Source organism: Idiotropiscis lumnitzeri, chromosome 14 (assembly GCF_059441095.1).
Source record: "Idiotropiscis lumnitzeri isolate Australia: NSW breed Sydney's pygmy pipehorse chromosome 14, RoL_Ilum_1.0, whole genome shotgun sequence".
Classification (NCBI taxonomy): Eukaryota; Metazoa; Chordata; class Actinopteri; order Syngnathiformes; family Syngnathidae; genus Idiotropiscis; species Idiotropiscis lumnitzeri.
Window position 1 is genome coordinate 1,449,631 of NC_142404.1, and position 24,926 is coordinate 1,474,556.

The window sequence follows — 24,926 nt, forward strand, 5'->3', positions numbered from 1 at the left end:
CGACGCTTGCAGAAATCCACCACCAGCTCTTTGGATTTCCAAGCGTTTATTTGGAGGCAGTTCTGCTGACACCAGTCCCCAAAACCCTATGTAACCCCTCTGTACTCCCGATCGTCTCCGTCAATGATGAGGCCGACAATCGCAGAGAACTTCTGCAGGTGACAGTTGGAGGAATTGTATTTGTAGTCCGAGGTGTAGAGGGTGAACAAGAAGGGAGCCGGAACCGTTCCCTGCGGCGCTCCCGTGCTGCAGAGGAGCACGTCAGACACACGGTCCTGTGTTCTCACGTAATGTGGCCGGTTTGTGAGGTAGTCGTGGATCCATGTGATGAGGTGGTGGGTCACTCCCTCCTGCTCCAGCTTGTCTCCCAATAGGGTGGGCTGGATGGTGTTGAAAGTAGGGGTGGGACGATACGGATCACTCACGATTCGATACTGTGACGGTATGTGGGCCACGATAACGATAATATCACAATACACAATGTCTATGATATTCAATATATCATTAGAAATCTCTTTAACAATATATCACGACATATATGACTAAAAAAGAAAATAATTGCCATAAAAATGAAAACATCAATTTTTTTTTCTCAATGCCAATACGTGTACAAAGAAAGGTGCATTTCCAAAGTACCTCACTGCCGCTGAGTCTTAACACTGTTGCTACAGCTGGACGAATTAAAGTGCACAAACATTAATAACATGTTTTATGTAAACCAAGACACTGCACTGCTTTCTGAACCTGAAATGTCAGTATCAACTGTCATTAAAGTGCTTTACGTTAACCCGCCCAGTGGAAACATCAAGACATATTCTTCTTGAGGAACACTAACTGTACAACATGCTCCGACGTAAGAGCACAACAAAGGGAAACTTTGCTTTAAAAGCAGTAGTGATTGTCGGCTGTCTTGGTTCGCCTTTTTTTATCACCTGCGAGTAGTAACCATGATAGCGAACGAGGTGGCGTTGCAGATTCGTAGTGTTGATGTTATATTTTACCTTTGCAAAGCAGTTCTTGCAGATTGCATACTCTTTATCCAGTGTTCTCCCGTCACCGGTCTCGTAAAAAGCTAAATGTCTCCACACTTTCGAGTGGAAACTCTTGAAACTTGATTTGTTTTTCTGGGTTTTCCGCCATTCTTGCATTAGTTCTTTTTCTATTGTAAATTCTTCACACTCTTCACCGGCCGCTGATCCCGGCAATTTTAGAACCGTTTGCGGCATTAGCGCCCCCCACAGACAGGACAGGAGAGATTAAGTACGGACGGTGATGACGAGGTAAATCCATTATGTGTGTTGTTTTGAAATATCGATATTGCCGCCAGGCTATCCATTATTTATTACGACAGAGTTAGCAACAATTTATTGCAATATCGATTTTTTTTTCCCACCCTTAGTTGAAAGCACTGGAGAAATCAAAGAACATGATCCTCACCGTGCCCCCCGTCTTCTCCAGACTAATGCCAGGCTGGCATGGGAACTGGAGTGGGTCCATTGAAGAGCTCACCAGGGGGCGCAGATGGATGAGGACCAGTCTCTCCAGGGTCTTCATCAGTTGAGACGTCAGCGCCACTGGTCTGAAGTTGTTGAGCTCCTTCGGATGGGGGGTCTTTGGAACTGGAACCAGTCAGGATGTTTTCCACAGCTGGGGGACTCTGCCCAGCTTCAGGCTCAGGTTGAACATGTGCTGAACGATTCCACAAAGCTGGTCTGCGCAGGATTTGAGGAGCTGGGAGCTAATCCCCTCTGGACCTGCTGCCTTCTTCACCTTCATCTTCCTCAGCTGGTTCTTCACCTGAGATGTTGTGAGGAACAAGGCTGAGCAGGAAGAAGTGGTGGTTGTCTGATGTGGCTGGGAACTGGAGCCTGTGGAGAGAGAGAGGGCAGAGGAGAGAGAGGGGGAGAGAAGAGAGGAGAGAGAGGGGGAGAGAGGGTCTCGTTCACAGCGACAGGAGGGGTTGGTGGGGGCTGCAGCAGGGGAGACTGAGCGGGGGCAGGCATTTGATCAAACCTATTGAAAAATAGGTTCAACTCATTTTCCCACTGAATAATACGATAATACGGTGCGCCCTATGTATGTGTTAAATACCAAAATAGCTCCCACAAAAGAGACTGCAGCCTTTAATGCGGTGCACCCTTTAATGCACCCTATGGTCGTGAAAATACGGTGAGTCAAGTTATTCCGTTTTTATTTGTCAAAATGTTTTATTTTTTCTACAAATGAAGAACCAGCCTGAAATATCAGTTATCGGCCTCCATGACTACTAATAAATCGGTATCGGCCCCGAAAAAAAGCATTTCGGTCTATTACTAGACAGTAGTTTTTAATCTGGGCCAGAAATTTTGGATGCATAAATGCTGAACAATAAACACGTCAAAATAAAGCATGTACAACAGGTTTATAATTCTATCAATATTTAAAATGTGAAAAAGTTCTGCATTATTTTGAACATGTATTACTTTTAACATATTTAAAATATATTTTTACACACATTCAGGAATTGATTGTGGTTGGTCCATGTCTGAATCGCGATGAATCTAAAAATTGGAACCTCTACCAACGATGATTATTCTGCTCCGTTGTTTCACTTTCTTAGATTGATCATTTATCAAAACCATTTTCTATTGTTATCATCTGACTATCATGATACATATCAATATGGAATTATCGGCTCAGCCCTAAGTTGATCTACAATACAACATAATATTTAATTTCACAACCGCTGAAGCTGTAACAAAGCACTTTCCATATGGTGTAATATAAATTAGCAGGAAATTAGAACACAAATGAAAACACAAACAGTAGATACCGGAAGAACATGCCTTTCAGCAAATGTTTATCAAACAAATTGATTGATTTACATGTTAAAGCTTTTTCAACCCGCCGAAAAGGTTCGTCGGGAAGCACACAATGTCATAACGTGTGTTTGTTTCTTTATTAAACAAAGGCCCCAGGTCGTACACCTGAAACAAAACCGAAATAAAAAGTCACAATGATACAATGTTATCTTCTAATGAATTGACTAACCATACAGAATTGACCATTACAAAGGTAACTATTTTTATATATAACTGTCAATCCGTTGCTAATGTTTAAATGCATAGCATATATTGTCCTTATCTTAACACCAGATTAATTTTAGTTCAAGAACAAAACTGACTCAAAATATCCACCTTCAACTAGAATTTACTACACCACCTACAATGCGCTCAATTGTTGGCTCAAGCGCTCAACGGCTCACTACCGGCTGTCACCGGCAACCAAACAAACGCGCCATTTATCAGATTGTTCACCCAAAGATTCAAACAAACACTTTGACGTACATGCGGCAGTCACAAACATACATTCAATACAGCTGTCGGATGCAAATATCAGACACGTTCCCTTGGCCATACACGATCAAGCACTTCGACGCAGCCCGTGATCCAGTGGTTGCAAACCACAGACTCCCCAGTTATCACTCCCGAGTTGCAAGTACTGAGGTCGACAGCAAATCAAATGTTAACAGGAATAAAATGCATACAAATAATTAGATACCAACGGGTTGTGTGCTCCCGATTGAAGTTTCCTGTGAAATGACAGCTGACAGATTACAATGAGCTGCTATTTGTAACCTTCGCACCGCGCATATACACACATCGCTGCAAACAATCATTGAGTAATAGAAATAAAAGAATAACGAATACATTCAGTGTTAGTGTGTGGAATCTGAAAGAAACCATTATTTTATGTTTTAACTCTATATGAGAGCAAATATTTATCCAACAGCAAAATACAATTGTCTAATTCGAAAAGTCTTAACAGTGTTTAAAAAGCACAAATGCATATAAGGCAGTGCAGCTATGAAAATGCTTTACTAAAAAGATGGCTTTTGAGCCTTCTCTTGAATAATTCGATGGACTGTGGTGCTCTTTGGTTTATATGACACGAAAGGGCTCAGTAACATTACAAGTGAGTCGTAGTCGACTGACTGTTCCGTTTTCCCCACGTAAAGGGTTGACCACGGTGATTTATGGAAATTACTCAAGAAACTCTTCCACTGTTCCTTTTTTTATTTGTTTATTTTCAGAGCAGCAGCAGCAGTAGTAGTAGTAGTAGATAACCTAAACAATATTAAATATACAGTTAGTTTTCAAATCAAAATAAAATTCAAGCTTCACATTATTTCACTAATACTACTACTATTACTAATAATAATACCGTTTGCACTCAATTATATTTACTTTCAATGACATGACTCATGTGCGGCCCACTGCAAGACAACTACATTTCCCATGATGCCTTCGTTACCAGGAGTCACTCGCCAGCTGATTCAAAAGCCACAAAACAATTTAAGCTTAAATGAACAATCGCAGCGTTTAAAATACACCCTCAAATAACTAATACAAAGACAACAAAGCACAGTCTCGACCGGAACGTCATTTCGGCACTTCCGTAAATAAAGAATCGCCAGGTTTTGAGACGGCAATCAAGGGGCGCGCACCACGTACAACATCTGTAACGTAAAGAAAATAGAGAACTCTCTTACCAGTGTGCTGTATACCAGGTCAAGTGTTACGGCCCGATTCCAGAGACAAAGTGCTTTCATGTGAGCCACGCACCAGATGAAACGAATCACAATCACCTGAGCCTCCGCCCATAACCCGACATTTAAAGGGACCGTTTGCGCAAACAAGCCCAAACGCAACACCTCCCACTTAAGTTCCTAGTCTAAGACCCAAGGCACTTAGCACAATCACACAAAATCTAAGTGGCCTCTCGGTTTAGCCACACACATTTCCATTTTTTTCCCTAACAAAGTTTTTTTAAATTTATTTTTATTTTTTATTTATTTTTATTTTTTTCCTCTCCACCGGCAAAGTCAAGTCTATACATCCTTTTGGCAGTTTTGTGGTGCTGCCCAGGAATGTGGTGTATGGCAAGGAGCATGTTCTTGTGTATCCGTGTCTGTATAAAGAGCCGTCATGGCAGCTGAGGAGTTAGATCTTGGTCCTCTGCAGGAAGAAGGACCACCAGCCTTCTCACATCTCATCTGATTACCATCACGGGCAGTGAAGAATTCCTCTTTTTCTGGGTACCCACCTGTGAAGTGGGAATTCCAGCACAAGTTGCAATGTCTGCATCCCTAACAATTCCTTCACTGTCAGGGTAGACACTAGCAATCCGGCCTAGACAAAACTGACCCCTTAAAGCATTGGGGTCAGCAATTCAGACGAGATCACCCACTCTGACATTCCTCTCTGAGCAGTGCCACTTTGGTCGAATGAACAGATTTGGAAGAATTGGGGTCAACAATCCAGACGACATTGCCGACTCTGACATTCTTCTCTGAGCAGTGCCACTTTGGTCGAATGAACAGATTTGGCCCAGCGAGTTCTCTCCATTGCCCAGAACCGGTCCACACCAATTTGGATGGCCCTAAGCCGGCGCCATGGATGAATCTCTAGGCCCATTCCACAGGTGTCTCCTCCAGGCGATGCCCGACCTAGTATAAGAGTTTGGGTGTTATGTACACGACTGAGTCTTCCTGTTCCTGAGCTCTGGCATCTCTAGGTCGCTCATTTGTTAAGTTGGCTGCTTGATAGAACCCATTTTGGAGCTCTCCCCATGTAAGAGACCCTGTAGTTCCACCAAGGCTCATGAGTGCTCTCTTCAAAAGCTTCACAGCAGCTTTGGCAGCACCATTTCTATGGGGCGCATCAGCAGGGTAGAACTCCTTCTTCCATTCTGTGCCGTTTTTTGATGTTACATCTCCCATGGCCACAGTCTGCAGGCAAGCAAGATTTTTGTGAAGCTGTTGCAACGCCGGTTTAGCGCCAACTAAGTTTGTCCCTCTATCCGACCATAGTTTTCTTGGATGCCCTCTTAGGGCAACAATGCGGGTGTATGCTTGCAGGAAGCTTTCTGCAGACTGGTCATCAGTAATGTCTGCCTCGACAGCTCTTGAAGACAATGCAGCAATACACAATACCCCAGACCTTCTTACTTGTCCTCCTTTTTACTGCGTCTTTCACTTCAAAGGGGCCAAAAAGGTCAAGACTGGTGTATTCAAATGGTCTAGAGCTCTGGGTCCGCTCTTGCGGCAGATCACTCATCACTTGTCGGCACAGCTCTTTGAATCCTGGAGGTGACACATTGGTTGAGAACCTTCGTCACTGTCTTTCGTCCCTGTATTAGCCAAGTTTTTCTCCTGGCGCATAGGAGGGTGGTGGCCACACCTTCATGATTTTTTACATGTGCCTCTCTGGCTAAGAGGGTCGCAAGCCACGATTGCCAAGGGGTGGTACAGCTTATTTGTCCTCATTCCAGCTTTGAATCCTCCCTCCACAGAGCAAGAGACCAGTCTTTCCTTCTTGTTGAACCACCAGACGATCCAGAGTTGTGTTGCGGAACTCAATGCCGTCTTGAGCAGCCAGAGCTAAGAATTTAAAGGCTATGGCCCTTTCTTCAATTGACAGGAATGGCCCTGCCTCCCACTTTGAGCAAACTCGGAACAGCCTTTTACCACCCCGGCAGACATCCACAGCACGTCTCATCCAGCCTATGACCGCACACAACCGACTTAGTGAGCTGAATCTCTGGGGTTCTACTAGATGCACAAGTGCAATGATGGTTGGGCCTGACCATTTACCGGATGGAGATAGAGAGAAGAAGGCCTTCCTCTGCAGTCCACCAATCTCTTCAGAAACAGATATAATGACTTCCTTGGCAGTTTTCACTGGCCAATCTTTACAAGGGAGTTTAAAAAATCCAGGACCTCCCTGTCAGGCTGGTCATTCAGCAAGCTTCTCAGGGGTTCCTCCCCTTGTAATGAGGTTATGTTACATTTTCTTTCAACACACCTCCAGCAGTCGACAGATCCGGCTTTTTGGATTTTGCCAATCCGATTTGCAAAAAACGTCTGATAGCCGTAGCTATCTTTTGGTTGGCTCCAAGTATCGTCTGGCTATCGACCAAATGGATCTATTTCTCAACTTTGATGTGGCAGTCTTTTGAAGTACGTCTTAAGTCGGGTTGCAAACACAGTACCGCACAACTCTGCTTTGATGACGATCACATTTCTGGTCTTCGGGGGTGAGTGTGGCCTTTGATTCGACCAGCTTTAAAACAACTTCCTTTTGTGCAGTCTTCCACCGGAGGCAAACCACGGCTCCAAAGGAAGCATTGCTGTCATTAGAAAAAGTGACTTCCATTGGATGACCCATGGCCCCTTTGGGTGTAAGGCTCCTGTTGAATCTTACTTGGCCAAGTCTCACATACTACTCAAAGAGTAACATTGCAGCCTCTCGAAGACGTGGAGAGAGAAGTTCATCCCAAGTGTCTTTGGTAGGACGATTTCTCCCTGCCTCCTGAAATGATTTTCTTATGAGCATCACACCTCGTTGCTTGACAGGTGAGGCCAGGCCAATTGGATCATAGAATCCGGCGACCTGACTCAGCAGCATGCATCAGGTAAGGGGGTCAGGGGTGTTGCCTCTGACCTCATTGTCTTGTAGATCTAGCTCGGTTCTCATCTTCCCTCGCCTCTTCGAAAAGTTTACTGATGTCAGCAGACAAAGTTTATCAGTTTCAGGTTTGTAGCCCAGTCCAAGCGCCTTATTCTCTTCTACCCGCATTTGGTTTGGGAGTATCAGAATCTTGGGATCCATTGACCTGACATTGGTGGAGTCAGTGGGCTCCTCACTCCTCCCACTTTGCGCTGACAGAACCCAGGGCCTGAGAGTGAATCCACTTGATTTCAGGACCTTTTCCACTCCTTTGGTCATCCCAATTAAGGTTTGGCGATCGTCATGTGAAGTCAATATGTCATCAACATAGTAGTGCTCAGTCAGGATCCGACGTTCTGCAATCATGGATGCGAACTGGGGCAGGTTTGCGGTCTCCCTCATGGCTACCTGAGCGACGCATCCAGCAGGCTTGTCGCCGATGTTGACTCTGACAATGGCGTACTTCAGTAGCGTATTTCATCCCTTGTGTCATCCCTCCAAAGAAACCGATGGAGGTGTACTTCCTCGTCTTTTAGCCACACTGAGTTGTACATTTTCCCGGCGTCACCAAGAGCTGAATGTCATCCACTTCTGAAACGCAGGAGGACGCCTTGGATTGGGTTGAGTACGTTTATGGAGTAGGTCGTTCAGGCTCATTCCTTTGAATTCCTGACTACTGTTCCAGACAACCCTAATTGGCGTTGAGTTGGAGCAAGGATTTGGCGCAGTCAGATGGTTGATGTACCAGATTGGTCCCTCCCAATCCTCGATCTGTTGCCTGGTGAATTTGATGGCTGTGCCTCTTGATACCATCTCGTGGTTCTTTCGCCAGCCAGGCCTCAATATTCCTGAAGGTTGCTTCCACTGCTTTACGTTTGTTCCCATAAAAGGAGACATTAATTACTTACACACCTGTTTGAGACTATATTAGGCGGAAGGATCTGTGTGGTAGTGGCAGTAATGTGGTCAGGTGACTTGGAGTAGAGCCACACATTTTTTTTTTACCTCTCTTGATCTCGCTCTCTAGCTCTTACGATACCATAATACTACCACGCCTTCTTGATTCATTTGTGGACACATCATTCTTGTTTTGTCACTGTCTGAACTGATTTAGAACGATCAAACTAATTGCCAAAGAAAACCAAACAATATCAAGAGGATTGTGTGGAACGCCTTTTTTACGGACAAGGAAATGGACAACAAGGAAGGGAGCGTGGAGCGTCAAGCTTAAGGCTTTACAAAATAAGCACCTACCGACGGTCTTTGTCACTCCTCCTATGCCATAGACAATTAACTGGATGCTGTCACCTAGCAATCCAAGCCGTTGTGCAGCGCTGTGGGTTATATAGTTGGTGTCCGATGCAAGATCGATGAGAGTGCCAATTAGCTGGCCAGAGTTGGTTGTCACTCTGGCCCACTTCCAGCAATGCAAGTAATAGCTGAGGTCTTGTTGGAGAATGCTTTTCTGAATTCATTTCTTAACTCGGGATCTACCTTTGCTTGAAGCTCCACTTGTTTACTGGTCAGTCCAAGTCCCTTTTTTTTTAACTTCTTGAGGGTTTGCTCCTCACTATTGTAATGTCTTTCTTGAGGTGTGTACCTGGGGCAGACCAGGTAATGATGGGGCTCTTCTTTTCTGCATTCTCTTTTAGTAAAGAGAAACCTTCTGTTTCACTGGCTATCTTTCAGGCGGAGGCCCAGGCACTGACTGCCTATATCATGAGTCTCAAGATGGACATTCCTCTTCTGTACATTCATCTCCCTGAAGGCTTTGCAAGGGAAGAGTCTGCCAGCGTGTGTTCCATCAGAGGAGGCGGTGCATGAGCCCAGTTCTGGCTTTGACTGAGATTACTCTTTTTGACCTGATGTGGCTTTTGAGAATGCTTTCTTGATGGTCTTTGCAGCTGGGCTTTTCACTGCATGACTACCTTCTCCAAGGTTCCCATCCAGCTTGTCCAATTCCTCCAACACTGCCTCCTGCTTCTGCAGAAAATACAGCAGAGAGTCAAAGTGGTTCTGCGGATCGAAACTATTCACTGGGTCAGCCTTATGCTCGAGCCACCGCTGCTTTATAGAGCTAGGTAGTTCTTTCCGTTGTTTTTAAGATGCCCTCCTCCCCCAGGATGACCAGGTTGCTGAGAGCTCGCTCCATTGTCTGGATCAACTCAATTGCTTTCCTCGGGTTGTTTCCAGTCACAGGGGGCAGCCTTTCGATCTCCTCAGCTATTTTCAGCACAATTCTTGCTTTATTACCAAAACGATTGTTCATTCGCTTGAACATCTCATCTGGCGTAGTGCAGCTGGACAGGACCAGGCCTCTCGTTACCTTGTCTCCAAGGCTTGCCAAGAGATAGAACCGCGTGAACCTGTAGTCCTCAGTGGATTTCCTAGCAGCTCCAACTCCGCCCACTCAGTCTTCCACTGATAATAGTCCGTCATGTCACCAGAGAAGACAGGCAGCCGTGTTCTTTCAAGACTGATTTGAGGCTTTGAGCCAATATGTGGTGAATTGCCCTGTCACGCAGTACTGATTAAAAAAAGAAGCGTCGCCCTGTCACTCGTTGACCCGGAAGTGATTTCTTTCGCCGCTACTTTAATGCACTGCGCCAAGCTATCTTGGGCCGCAGAAGAACGGACTTTATTTTAACTATATGCAAGTCCGCGCACAGCAGAAGCAACAAGCTACGTGATGGCAAATAAACGACTCCGCAAACAAGTAGCGTTCTAAACGAGGAGGCGAGCAAGGAGGCGCTAAGCGCTAAAATGAATTGCTTCGATGTATGCTTGACTTAACAGAAGTCTGACTCGGACCGCGTTTGGGTGGAGAGCCAGCAGCTACGAACAGAAATGTTGTATTGCAACGATTACGTATCTAAACATAAAATAAGACGACGGCTTCGTTAGCAATTTAGCAGACGCTCTCAGGCTGGAACACGGAAATAGCTGACGTCATCACAACGAAGAGGTTCGACGTCAAACGTATTGTAAACCAAAAAAAATGTGTAGTAAACATGAAAACTGTTGCTTTATTTATATAGAATTTTTGTTTCAAATCCCCCTGGCTCTATTTGTCTTTTTTATATTATGTACGTATTAATTACGGTTGTTCATGTAAATAAAGTTAAAAAAAAAACGTATAGTAAATATTTATCATCTCATCAATATTTGCACCACCGAGTACTGAGTTTCGAGATCCTCACAATAGTCTCAAAATTATATATTTATTAATTTAGCTTTGTTAAGGGATGTTTTATTGACAATCTAACATTAATTTACAAAGAACATGTACATTAGTACGAAATGTAAAAAAAAATTGTGTTGGGGGGGCGCGAATTGTTAAAATTGATTTCACTACTACTACTAATACTAATAATAATAACAATAATAATACTAATACTAATAACAATACTAATACCATCTGCACTCAATTATATTCACTTTTAAATATGCGAGTCATATGCGTCCCGCCACAAGACAACTACATTTCCCATGATACCTTCGTTATCAGGAAGTCACTCACCTGCCGATTTAAAATCCACCAAACAATTTAAGCTTACATGAACAATCGCAGTGTTTAAAGTATAGAATCCCCCCCCAAACGACTAATACAATGGTAACAAAGGACAGTCTCGACCGGCACGTCATTTCTGCACTCCCGTAAACTGTAAAGAATCGCCAGGTATTGAGACAGCAATCGAGGGGCGCGCACTGCATACAACACCGGAACTTAAAAAAAATAGAGACGTATTTTACCAGTTGGCTGTACACTGGGTCAAGTGTTGCGGTGCGAGTCCAGAGACAAAGTGACATTCGCTTGTCAAATAAAGGGCTGTCATGTGAGCCCCCAGAGACAAAGTGACATTCGCGTGTCAAATAAAGGGCTGTCACGTGAGACATGCACCAGATGAAACGAATCATAATCACCTGAGCCTCCGACCATAACCCAACATTTAAATGGACCGTTTGCTGAAACAAGCCCAAACACAACACTGACATTTATTAGAATTTCTGCAGTCTATTACCTTACCGTCCTCTGCTTGCGGGACTCCTGTAGTTCGTGTGTCTCGAGATAAAAAAGCAAACTGGCAGCTTACTGCTGCTGATTGGCTGCAAAAGCAACCAATCAGATGGTGCTGTTGGCGGTGTGCAGGGAGTGCTCATGAGCAGAGAGAGAAAAAGACAAATTAAACCAGCTTTTACTTTATTTCCCTTTAAATTCTTAAAAAAAAAAAAAAAAAAAAAAGGCAGATGCAGATAGTCGGCAGCATGCCAAATATCGGCCATGACAATTGGCCTGGCCGATAAACGGTCTATCGCTAGTACTGTGGTTTGCAAGAAACAGTGTTCATCTAAGTACAGTTGTGGTTGCTTTCTGTTTCAGGACCACTTAGATTGCAGCGTGATGACATCATGGGACCTTTTCATGTCAAAGACCAGCTGTACTTTATTCCTGGTAATGTAGGGATCGAATGTTTGCCGGTTTCAGAACAAAAGATGAGACTGACAAAAAAGATGGACCCAGAAATGCTGCATATCCCATCGAGCCCCAAGAAATGCATTTCTGGACTGCAAATCAAAGAATTTTTAGTAAGTACAGTACAATGTATCACAGATCTTTCATCATAATAACAGTTCTAACAGTTGCCCCTACTGCACATGTAAAATACAAGTTTCCAAGTAGAGTCAAACGGTAGCTATTCAGGCCTGTGCAATTGTCACGATACAATATCACGATATGAACCTCACGATACAATAATTCTCGAACTATTGTGGGGAGTTTGGCTATATAAAAAAATCTCACAATACTGTAAAAAAAACTCCTAGTTAAAAATAAAAGCTTCCTTAAAATAAATCGCAATATTGTGTTTTTTTTTGTACATAACAGCATTGACAAAGAAATTGGCTTAGCCAGTCATTTTATTGTCAGCTGTTGTGAAATGCGCTATATAAATAAAGTTGTATTGTATTGCATTGTATGTGCTCCTATTAGCTCAGCAGCACAAAGTATCATGTAGTTCACAATAATTTGTTTGGCTGAAGCGGGCAAGAGTCATGTTTTTTGACCAGAAAAATACATGCTGGTTGACTGATTAGTGGGACCATTTATAGATTAGAACAGTTTTGTTCATGCGAGCAATAATCTGACCAGGTTTCCTCTTTGGGCTTTTTTAATATGCTTGTGTGAGTGGTTTCTTTATAACAAAAATGCAAAAAAGATGGAAAAAACGGCAAAGTGATGCATTTAAACGTGTATAATCTGACATTGTTTTTAAGAAAGTTATGATGCTACTTTGTCCCAGTCTGTACTAAAGTCTCACGAAGCACAACTAAACATGAAATGTTGACTACACCTGCTTAGCCTACATTATTTAACCACAGTAAGCCAACCAGTCACAAATTTGTATTTGGAAGAGGCAATATCCTACATCTCCTTGAATTTTTCCGTATGTCACAATCAATCAATATTATCAGGAACTGGTGGCGCAGTGGCGTACTGGTTAGAACATCCTCTTCACAGTTCGGAGGTGCAGGGTTTGATTCTGGCTCCGGCCTTCCTGTGTGGAGTTTGCATGTTGTCCCTGTGCGTGGGTTTTCTCCGGGTTCTTGGGTTTCCTCCCACATCCCAATGCATAATAGGTTGATCGAACACTACAAATTGTCCCGAGGTGCAATTGTGAGTGTTTGTTTACACGTGCCCTGCGATTGGCTGGCAACTCGTTCCGGGTTCATTCATAGCTTATCAGCCCATCTTTCCACCCAGCGAATGGCAGTATCGGTGGCATCTCGTAGGTCTTCTTCTGAGCACCTTGGGCCTGCTGGGCAGTGTCGAAGCAGATGGTCGAGGGTTTGGATGGCTTCGCCACACTCGCATCTTGCTGAGTCGGCGAATCCCCATCGGTGCAGGTTGTCTCCCGTCTTGGCAACCTGAGAGCGCGCTCGATTGAGCGCGACCCAATGTTTCCTTGGTAGGTCTGAACCACGGGGTAGGTGTTCAGAAGGGCTAGGTACACTGATGTTCTGGTACTCGTAGCTCTCCTGCCACCTGGTGTTACGGTAGTTCGTAGGTGTCCTTGCACCAAGTTCTCTAACGTTCCGGGTGTACCCCACCTACTGCCCGAAGCAGTGTTGTTTTTCGTCAAAGATGATGAAAATATTTCGTTAACGCCCTTTTTTTTTCATGACACTAACGAGACAATGACGAGCTAAACGCGGCTCGTTGATGACAAAAACAACGTTCAAAATTTATGACATCTCTTCCTATTGTACAAGTAATCTGTCCTTCAAAAAATGCAATGCTGGTGCAATCTATCCACATTTGGGCTCGTCCACCATCGGGACAACACGCAGGGCGCATGCGCCGCACATACCGTTGCACACACTAGCACAACAAAACATGTACACGTCTGCGGTCATTTGTCTCTGCTCACACACACTGACACGCTTTTGTTTGACGGACCATGGCGACAGCGACAATCGGTAGGCTACTTGTTTCTGCTAACAGAAAGCTGTTGCAAGTAAACAAGACGTATGTTTGATAGAGTTTGTACTTGTGCTACTGTATTACAGAACAAGTGAATGTTGTTAAAACGTTTTTATTTTATGTTGCTTTAAGTAGAATAAAGCCAATAGTTGACAGAAAAATGCTTTGGTTCTCTTGGCTTATTTTCAAGCAATAAGCATTGATTCCACTGTTACGTTATCTGTTTGTAATGCATAATCCTTAATAGTAGATCAGAAAGTCTTTGCTATTGGATGGAAACCTTGTATTCCTATTTTTGACCAAAACAGACTAAATCCTTTTTGAGTTTTCATAGAATAAATTTACTAAAACTAGACTAAAACCTTTTTTTTTGCGTTTCTGTCGACTAAAATTAGACCTTTTTGAATTTTCTTAAAAAAAAAAAAATTGGACTACAACTATCACGAATAGGAACGACTAAATGTCAAAAATCCGAATAGGCATTTTCGTCCAAATGGCTAAGACTAAATCTAAAATGCCTGCCAAAAACAACACTGGCCCGAAGACAGCTGGGATAGGCTCCAGCACCCCGCGACCCACCTGCGGAGAAGCGGCTTGGATAATGGATGGATTATCAGGAACTCTAAAGTTGGGTGTTCATGAATTATTCAAAAAAGATCTTTATAATTAGTGTGTAGAAGCACTACTGCAACATACACAATTCTTGCACTATAAATGAGCTTCAGCAATGTTTTTCTCAACCCAGAGGTTTTTTTCTTGTAGCTGTTACGACCGGCTCTGCAAGGGAAGGAGGGAAGTAACACAGACCATGTTGTAAATTGGTTTGGAAGTAGAGTTGACAATTTATTCTTAGTAAAAGAAGAGGGGTAGGTTTGAAACAAAAGAGTTTAACAAAAAGGTATTAACCATTTTACAAATGTATATAGGTATACAATAGCAAGTGTCTCAAAATTAACCGAAGTCCACACAAAGCGAGAGACACAACTCGCGCAAGCAAGGCGAACTGCACTATTAAGTCCCAGCCGCCCTGAGCAGCAAAACCGAGGTCCTTTTATTGGTCCCAGCTGCAAAAGGTGGAGCTCGTTGATAGGGCTGTCCATTGGGAATGAGCGGGAAACCTGTCCACCAACGAGGAACGAGCGGGACCCCAGTCCACCAACGAGGAACGAGCGGGACCCCAGTCCACCAACGAGGAACGAGCAGGAGATCAGTCCATCGACAAGGAACGAGCGGGAAAGCAGTCCACCAACGAGGAATGAGCGGGAAACCAGGTCACCAATGAGGAACGAACAGGAAACTAGTCCATTTACTTTTGTTCAAAAGGTGCAAGATCCAACACAGAAAGAAGGGGTGTGGCCATGTAGGTGGGCCCTAGCCAAAGGCCGTAACAGTGGCCACAAGTTAACAACAGAAACAACAACTTACCTGTACAGATGAAGGGAGAAACTGTTGTTGTTTTTTTTAACATTAAAATGAGTGATTTTTCTCTCCTTTTGAATCAATCATGACATGATCTGATGTAAAGCAATAAAACAAATACATGTCTTACGATTGTAGTTTTTTTCTTGTTCTTAAATTCTGGATCTATGGGTGTCATGGAAAAGTGCTATACAAACTAAATGCATTGTTTAAAATCAGCCTTAGGTGCACGCACATACATACATACATACATACATATAGAAGGCTTACTGTAACCAACAAGGGATATGATTGGCTATTACAACTTTCGATAAAATCTGAAAGCCCATCGACTTGAACAGATGCCTGCATGACTGTATCTGAAGGCCTCTGAAAGAATACTGCGTGCTACTGGAATTGTGAAACCTGCCTGACAACACGAGCTTGCGGAATTCTGATTGGATAAAAACTCTCACCTCAAAATACAACACTAGGATAGAATATGACATGAAAATGAAGAAAATTATATATTTTTTTCTTGATTATATTAGGCCTGCAGAGAAGGCCTTGACCGCCCGCCACTGATATATATTTATATATTTCTTGTTGGCCATAGTGTTGTTCATTTTCGGTGGCAAGCGGTCAAGGCCTTCGCTGTATGTATACATGTATATTCTCAGTATATTCTCTTTTTTTTTTTGTGAAAGACTATGTGATAAAGCAAGGCATTTTAATTGGCAGTGATATATGTGATGTGACTATTTATCTGTAATTGTGATTTTGAATTACAGCAAAACTTCAAACAAACCAAACAAAAATATAAACCATAACACTTGGTTTTTCTTTGTGTGTGTGTTTGTGTGTGTGTTTATGAATGTGCAGGATAATGCAGCCACAACTCAAAATAACAGTAAAGCAAACCAGGATTTTGACAACTCATCCGTGGAGTGTGTCGTACAGTCATGCCCTGAAAAACTAAAGCAAGGTAATTTATTGACACTTTTCTGCAAATGTATTGTAATACTGTAAGTTGAGGCTCAATTGACATTTTCCGAAAACATAGTATTTTATGTAACATAGTATTTTATGTATTTCATCTGCCCACTTTAGTGTAGGATCAATATAATCGCTGATTTACTATTACATTACTACTCATTTCAGTGGTTCTCAATTATGCATCAATTATATTACCTTGACTTCTTATAATTTCCCAGAGCCCCACACGTAGAGACTGCCATCTTCTTTAAAAACAAAAACGAAAAAAATAACAAAAAAACTGAAATCTCTTGTTGTCCATAGTGTTGTTTATCTCTCTTTCTCTAGATCTGCAATTCCTGTTTCCTGAGGCTCCAGGCGCTCATGTGACAGTGGTCACAGTGACTCAAAAGACAAAGAACGACATGACAGCATGGTGTTCTACTGTTGAAGAAGAGAGAGATCGATTGCTTGACAAGGTGAGCTAATACAAACATACAAACACTGACAATATTGTTGGTATCACCATTAAACAATGATCACTGAACTAAAAAAAGGAAAGGAAACAACATGTTATTGTTATTCATTAAACCTTTAATGACTGAACAGAAAATATTCATAGCCATCATAGCCCCACTAAAATACATTTAGTGTCTGCTTCAGCATACTACTTTGATGCACGTAACATTAGATGTTGCATATCAACTTAGGCACACCTATGATGATGGCCCGGTACCAGGTATGTGCTTTTTGTAACTAAATTTTTCTAACTAAATTCGGTCAAAATCTTATGCAAGCCGACTAAAGGAAGACTGTTTGCAGACACAATCTAAAACTACAGAAATTGAGGATGATCTACTTTTTTAACAATGGGGAAAAAGCTGAACAGGCTCACAACACATGCCACCTTATGTTACAAGACAAATACAAACATGAGGACGCTAATTCCAATTTGCTGATAAGGCGATTAATTTTCTCAACACAAACATGGAAAATGTCAAAAAGCATTTAAACACCAGTGTGGGTAACATGCAGGCTTCCTCAAATGACTCTTTGTGTGAGCAAAGCCGCGCCCCTCATTGACATGCATACAATAGGTGATTGGATGGCACTCTGGTATTCAGAATGCTCCACCTGACAGGTTCCATGCAGCTGCTCAGCAGTGGTTTGGTCTTTCAGCAACCTGAACACACAACAACAAAAGGTAGGCACAGAGACCCTGAGCTCCTGGTGAAGGTGACACTTGAAAGTGAAAGCTGTTCCGCCACTTCTATAGGGGATGCAATGACAATGAACCGAGGGGACACAGATAAATCAGCAAGGCTCGGCACAAGGACTGCCAACATTACTTGACTAATCACGACGACGACGATCCACATTGTCGACAATGAATTTATGTAGTCAACGACTCGTTTATGTATTTATTTATTTCCCGTATTGCTTTTATCTTGAAACTGCCTCGTCTCGCGCTTTTACCCGCCGGCTGTATGCCTGCCTAAGGCACTCTGAAACCGAAGCTCCAGCGCATTTTTCGAACACAGAAATAAAATTGCCTCGGAATACTTTTCCGTCGCTCCGTTCAGTCTGGAGAAAACACATGACCTGTGACCTCCGAAGCAATAACTGTTTCTTTCTCTAAATGAACTCTAGTAAACTAAAAAGAAACCGTCCAATTCCAAAGACTGGAAGAAATAATATTCTTAAATGAAAATCTTTGAATGCATATACTAGTTTTTGTGTATGCACAAATGTTTATACTTTAGTATGTTAACATATGAGTCACAATTTCTTAGCATAATGTTGTTTCACACTTTAGTTTACTTGAGACTTCAGGAAAAAATAATGAAATGACATTCACATTTCTTAGTTCAACATTAAACAAGGTATGAGCCATCTATTCACTCAAAAACTGTCACAGTACTCAAAAACATTTTTTAGTGTAAAGAACTAGGTATCCAATCATTGTTTCCGTGTGTACGTGCTAATGTCTAAATGCCTCTTTAGTATTTGACTGCAGTTCTAGTTTTTCGCCACCAGATATTTTATCACTAAAGCTTTAAAGCTTCAAAACATTTTGAACCAATTGCTTCAAATGGTTCAGTGGTTCATAAAAGCTTCATTTGCCAATTACTAGAGCACATGCGCACTCGCGGAGATCCGGGTCATCCGTGGAAGCATTGTGGGTAATGAGATAGGGTGTCATGGTTACCTGGTGTTCCCAACGAGTGCTAAAGTTACGGCACATTTCACTGACAAACACTTGAGATGCAAACCTCCCATTCATTGGAGGCGGGGATGCGCAATCATCGAGAAAGGAAGTGAAAGCCACGTTGTGGCTGATGCCTAATTTAATTTCTGACGCGTTCAACCGTGTTTGCAATCCAGCAGTAGTTGGCACACGCACGCCTGTGTGTTTGATGTACACAGACACAATGTCATTTTTGCTACATTAACATATTGCTAATATAGAATATAATTGAAGACTTCCGGTTTCGGATCGAAAGGGATGGGCGCTTAATCTGAACGCTCCCGAGGAAAATGTGAAAATTGCCCTTAAGTGAAATCAATCTACAGTGAATTAGACAAAGATGAGTTGTAAGGGGGCACCGATGACGTCCAAAAAGAACAACAGGGGTAAGAAACTACCAACAGAACAAGTTCAAGACGACGGGATGCAGCTAACAGATGAAGCTAACGATAGCTCCACCAGCGCTAGGGCCTTGCCCGCCTCGGGCTATGAAATTGATGAAGGAGAGGTGAATCTGCTGATGTTGCAGAAGGAGCTAAGGTACATCAGAAAAGAAGTGAAAGAATTCCCAAAATACACAAAAGCGCAACTCCAAGACATCAGAGGAGAGCTGGATAAAGCCAACGCGAGACTTGACGAAGTTGAAACCAGAGTTGCTGGGCACAAAGACAAGTTACAAAACTTCGAAGTACTGGACGGGACGGTGATAATGCAAGAAAAACTGAACTCTAAAATGCTTTCTCTGGAGGCGTACTCGAGGATGGAGAATATACGGCATTCCGGAAGGTGTGGAGTCGGGATCTCAATCCATGATTTGCTTTGTGGATGAGCTACTTAGGGCAAGTTTGGAAATTCCCGACTCGACTACACTGCAAATACAGAGGGCGCACAGGGCAGAGCCATCTCCCCCAGCGGATGTCGCCCAGCCCCGATCAATTTTAGTGAGCTTTTTATGCTTTACAGTCAAACAGGAGGTGCTGCGTCTTGCATGGCAGAAGAAGGGATTTGTGTGGAAAGGAAATAAAGTGAACATCAATCACGACTACCCACCGGAAATCATGGCCACGAGAAAGGAGTACACTGAAGCACGAAGGTTTCTGAAGGACATGAACCTGCGGTTCCGGACACTCTTAACAGCACGCCTGAAAGTGATTTATGACGTAGGAGTGAAGATCTACGGCACGGTGGAGGAGGCGACTGCGGATATGGCGAGACGAGGGCTCCCGGTGACTGTGCTGAAACAACCGGCTATGCTCAGCGAGAAACTACGGAGGTGCGCATCGTGGCAAGAGAGTACCGGCAGGCGTCATCGGCAGACTCGGGAGGCGACGGGATTCAAGGAGAAGCTGCTAGTATGCAGACGGGAAGAGAACTAGAATGATGTTGGTTTTTTTTTTTACGTTATGGTAGGATGCAGAAAATGTCGGGAAAAAAAATTATGTTGATTAGCAATAGTCGAAGTGTCATCACAGTAGAAGGCCCCCTGTTACAAGATTTAGATAGGGGCACTCCTTCAAAAGTTGAGGGGGGCAGTGGAACAACACCACTGCTGGAAGCGCAGATAGGAGTGGTTAGACTCTTAACTTTGTTCTGCTTGTTCAGCTTTTCGTTCTGTTTTTTTTTTGTTGTTTTTTGTTTTTTATTCCTTCTTTTCTACATATTTCCTGTGTCTATTCCTGGAGGGCGGTGCCAGCTGCTTTTGGGGTTTGATAAACGGACTGGTGCTACGACCAAATGCAGAGTGAACAAGTGAAAGGTGTTTCTTTTAATGTGAATGGAATTCTGAATGCGATCAAGACAAACAAAATATTATCTAAACCAGGGGTCTTCAATCCAGTTCCTCGAGGGCCGGTGTCCTGCCCGTTTTCCACCTTTCCCTGGTGCAACACTCCTGAGCGATCGTTGTCTATCTTCTACAGACCTTGCTGATTATCTGATCATTTGAATCAGCTGTGTTGCATCAGGGAGAGATGGAAAACCTGCAGGACACCGGCCATCATTGTTACTACACTCACTATTCTAACTCATTTAAGGTTTATGCTAGACTTGATTATTTTCTTATGTTTTAATATAGACATAAAGTCAAACACTGTGACATTCTTACAAGGGACCTGTCTGATCACAGCCCTGTATCCCTGACTTTGCAGATGGATAGAAAAAAACTATCCTCATTGTGGAAATTAAATTTTAGCATACTGAAGGATCCTGCTATAGTATCTAAAATTAAGGAAGACATGAAGGTATTTTGGGATGTAAACAACACGGGAGAACTCTCCCCCGCTATTCCAAAGCTGTAACGAAGGGCAACTTAATTTCCATAAACTCCCATCTTAAACGCCTCAAAAGGCAGAAACTTGCAGATCTACAGACAAAGTTGAAGGAGGGGGAAGATCTAAACAACCCAAATCCCACCACAACGCAGGAAATCAGAAAACTACAAGGGGAAATTGATGATATTTACATACAAGAGGCCCAAAACATTTTTCCAAAACAGAAATATGATGAGCTCGGGGGGGAAATCAACAAAATATATGCGCAATTTCATCTCTCCTCTTTGATTTGCTTATAGAGCCACTTGGCCAAATGATGAGACAAAATATAGATATCAAAGGTGTAGCTATATTAGGAGTCGAACACAAAGTGGCAATGTTTGCTGATAATGTACTGGTCTGTCAGGGGGAAGCCAGAGAGCTCGTTTCAATTCGTTGATGTCCACCCTGACCAAATTTGGTCACCTTTCAGGTTACAAAGATAACATCTTAAAAACACAGGTGATAATCCTAAATTTTACGGCCACTGGGACATTACGGAGAGGCTTCAAATTAAATTGGGAAAATGAGAATATTAAATACTTGGGGATACAACTAAGTAAGGATCTCTCAGAACTCTTCCGGGCAAATGACCTACCAATATCGCTCGATTTCAAGACAGATATACACAGGTGGAATTTGGTGCCCTTCCTGAGTCTTAGTTCAAGGATAATCGTGGTTAAGATGAGTATACTCCCCCGTCTGCTTTATCTATTTAGGAGTTTGCCTGTTGAGGTTAGCGAGAACCAATTTAAAGAATGGGACAAGTGGATTTCCAGGTTTATTTGGCAGGGCCATAAACCTAGGATTAGATATGCCACCCTCCAACTCCCGAAGGAAGGTGGAGGTTTGGGCCTCCCCTCATTAAGAAATTAATATTATGCTGCTCAAATAACTCCTATTCTTTACTGGTACAATGACACTTACACAGCTACGTGGAAAGTCTTGGAGTGTGGTCTATCATCTCAATTTCCTATCCAAGCTGCGATAGTAGATAGGGGCTTGATGGAGCATTTGATTAAAGTAGGGAACCCATGGTTGACCCACACGCTTCGGGTCTGGAAGAGGGTGATGAGTTTTTGTGGGACTCACGAGAGGCTAAAGATATTTAGATGGTTTGCTTACGATTCTGGGACAAACATGGCCTCACAATGTTCTTTTCACTTACTCACAAGGACGCTATCCACAGCTTTGAAGCCTTGCGAGACAGATATGGTATAACCCAGAGTGAATTTCACAGATATCTGCAACTACGATCATATATTACGCGTGAATGTAAGCGCACCAATTTCTCAGCCACCGGATCTAACTTTTACCAAATTTAAAAAACAACGAAGTCTGTGATTTCCGCAAAAAGAATTTCCAAATTGTACATGGCTTTTACGCCTTGCCACCCCTGTCAACACTTTGTACGTTAAACAAAAATGGGAGAGGGAGTCTGGACTGAGGATTTCAGAGGAGGCATGGGGCGACGTCTGGTCCTTCCAATGCTCCTCAACCAGCTTTATGGACTGGAGGGAACATTGCTGGAAGAATATCATCAGATACTTTAGGACCCCATATCAGGAAAAATACAAGGGTGTGGACAGACCATGCTGGAGAGACTGCGGCTCAACAATTGCCAACCACTACCATGTCTTTTGGGACTGTCCTAAGGTAAAGGATTTCTGGAAGGGTGTCCAGACGTCCTTGAGTGTTGTATTCAATATACAATATTTCACAGGTAAGTAGCAAAACTTTAAAATCACATTTTAAGTGGACCGGAAGCCAATGCACATTGGCTAGTATCGGGGTAATATGATCGAACTTTCTCGTCCAAGTCAAGAGTCTAGCTGCCGTATGCTGAACTAGCTGCAAACTTTTAATACTAGACATGGAGAGACCCGAGAGCATAACATTACAATAATCGAGATGAGACGTAACAAACGCATGGATTAAGATTTCTGCTTCACTAGTTGATAGAATTGGACAAATTTTAGCAATATTGCACAGACGAAAAAATGCAGTTCTAGTAATATTTTTAATGTGCATTTGAAAACTTCCGGTTTTGGCGCCGCGCGACTTTTTCAAGAATTTCTGGAATAAACGGAAGATTTGAAACCGGCCTATAATTATTGAGACTCTCTGGGTTGAGGTTTGGTTGCTTAAGAAGAGGTCGAATAAGGGCGGTCCTAAAAGCTGCTGGTACTATACTCGTGGTCAGCGATAGATTAATTATATTTAAAACACATGGTCCTAGGGTCATAAACAGTTCTTTAATTAGTTTGCAAGGAAGCGGATCAAGCACACGTTGTCGGTTTTGCCGCACTAACCAATTTTGTTAGGCTTTCAAGAGATACTTCTTTAAATTGAGATCAGGTTGTCGAACAGTTAGCAGCACTAATGCCCCTATTAACACAATTAATCGCGGAATTCAACAGGATTTTAGGAACAGTGTCTTTAATCTCATCTCGAATGCGCTCAATCTTCCGAGTAAAGAATTGCATAAAATCGTGAGCTAAATTGGGAGACCTATCCGAGGTTGGCTGCTGTTGTGTTAGCATTGCCACGGTATCAAATAAATATTTAGGGTTGTTTTTATGTCAGTCAATTAATCTAGAGAATAATTAGTTTTGGCTAAATCGAGTGCTTCCTAATATATTAGTAAACTATCGCACCATGCCTGACAGAAAACCTCAAGTTTGGTCCCACGCCATTTGCGCTTAAGCTTCCTACATGATAGTTTAAGTATGCAGGTTTCCTCTGTAACCCACAGAGTCAGCCTCTTTGGACGAGTTTTAATTTTTAAAGGTGCTACGGAGTCAAGCACATTTAACAGAGTGGCATGAAAGTTGTTTGTGAGATAATCTATCGAACCAATATAATTAGGAAACGAAGCGGTTGCTAGAGAGAATAGCTCAGAGAGCGCAGTGGTGGTTGAAGAGCTAATATTGCGCCTGCTAAAGCTTTGATTGTGGTCAGAACGACTTCAAATTTAATAAAGTAATGGTCCGATATAGCAGTAGTATATGGTAATACAAAGTTCGAAGATGCTAACCCTCGGGTTAATACCAAATCTAAAGTATTACCATTTGTATGTATTGCTTCATCTATTAGTTGCATGAAACCAAAAGTATCAATTATTGTCTGAAACGTCACGGTAAATGGTTCCAACGGGAGATTCATATGAATGTTGAAGTCGCCCATGATAAGTATATTACCTGCATGAGTTACCAAATTCATCTAAAAAGCCCAATTACGAACCATGGGGACGGGAAAGAACTGCAAGATAAAACGGCAGCGCGGCATTGGATCTCATAATGAGAACTACAAATGTTTTAAAGGAATTGCTAGAACGAGGGCTAAGTTTTAGATCAAATTCGGAATTGAGGGCTACATCCCAGCCTTTCTTACGAGGGCGCGCAACATGTGTGCTCACGAAGTTTGGAGGCTAAGCCTCGTTTAGTGGTAAAAACTGATTTGGTTTTAACCAGGTCTTGCAAAGACCAATCATGTTAAAATTATGGTCGCTAATGAGGTCATTAATTAACGGCTTTTGATGAGAGCGATTTAATATTTAAAAAAACTAGTCTCAATAAAATAGGTTTATCTAAATTATTCCGCACGGCAGGACTCCTTGTCATAATATCAATAAGATTACACGTCCCGTATTGTACCTCGAGCAACTTTAAACGTGTCAAGAAATGACAACGATAGGAATCTGATCGTTATTTGTCGGCTTTCGAGTGCTATTATTTTGAGAGAACGCCTCACATTGATAAGACCGACCGAGGTGGACTGCTTCAACCCAACATGTATTGCCATCTCAGTAGAAACTGTTTCAGTATGTGATGCAACAGTGTATGGTGTGTAGCGCTCTAATCTAGAAGAAAAGATGTGTTGTCTAAATCCAGCATAACGCAAATTAGCTCTACTCTTACAGACTCCAAACTGGGGATGTAACGATTCACTCAAGCTTTGATTCGATTCAATTTTCGATTTTCAGTTCCCGGTTTCCATTCGATTGGATATATATATATTTTTTA

At 42.6% G+C, this 24,926-nt stretch overlaps 1 protein-coding gene and 1 pseudogene across 12 annotated transcripts in view; one reads left to right on the top strand and one right to left on the bottom strand.

Moving 5' to 3' along the window:
• The window catches only part of mmadhcb (metabolism of cobalamin associated Db), a 70,162-nt gene that overhangs the window by 28,669 nt on the left and 16,567 nt on the right, over positions 1 to 24,926 (top strand). For 9 of the 12 annotated variants that reach the window (XM_088314311.1, XM_088314314.1, XM_088314312.1 and 6 more), the window contains 4 exons: positions 11,872 to 12,077; positions 16,252 to 16,354; positions 16,693 to 16,823; positions 17,486 to 17,548. In XM_088314311.1, the coding sequence (XP_088170437.1) occupies positions 11,872 to 12,077; positions 16,252 to 16,354; positions 16,693 to 16,823; positions 17,486 to 17,548 (503 nt within the window). The remainder of the gene's footprint in view (positions 1 to 11,871; positions 12,078 to 16,251; positions 16,355 to 16,692; positions 16,824 to 17,485; positions 17,549 to 24,926) is intronic. The other 3 variants (XM_088314315.1, XM_088314313.1, XM_088314316.1) reach the window with 1 other exon arrangement.
• On the bottom strand, positions 23,256 to 24,191 carry LOC148323111 (uncharacterized; annotated as a pseudogene).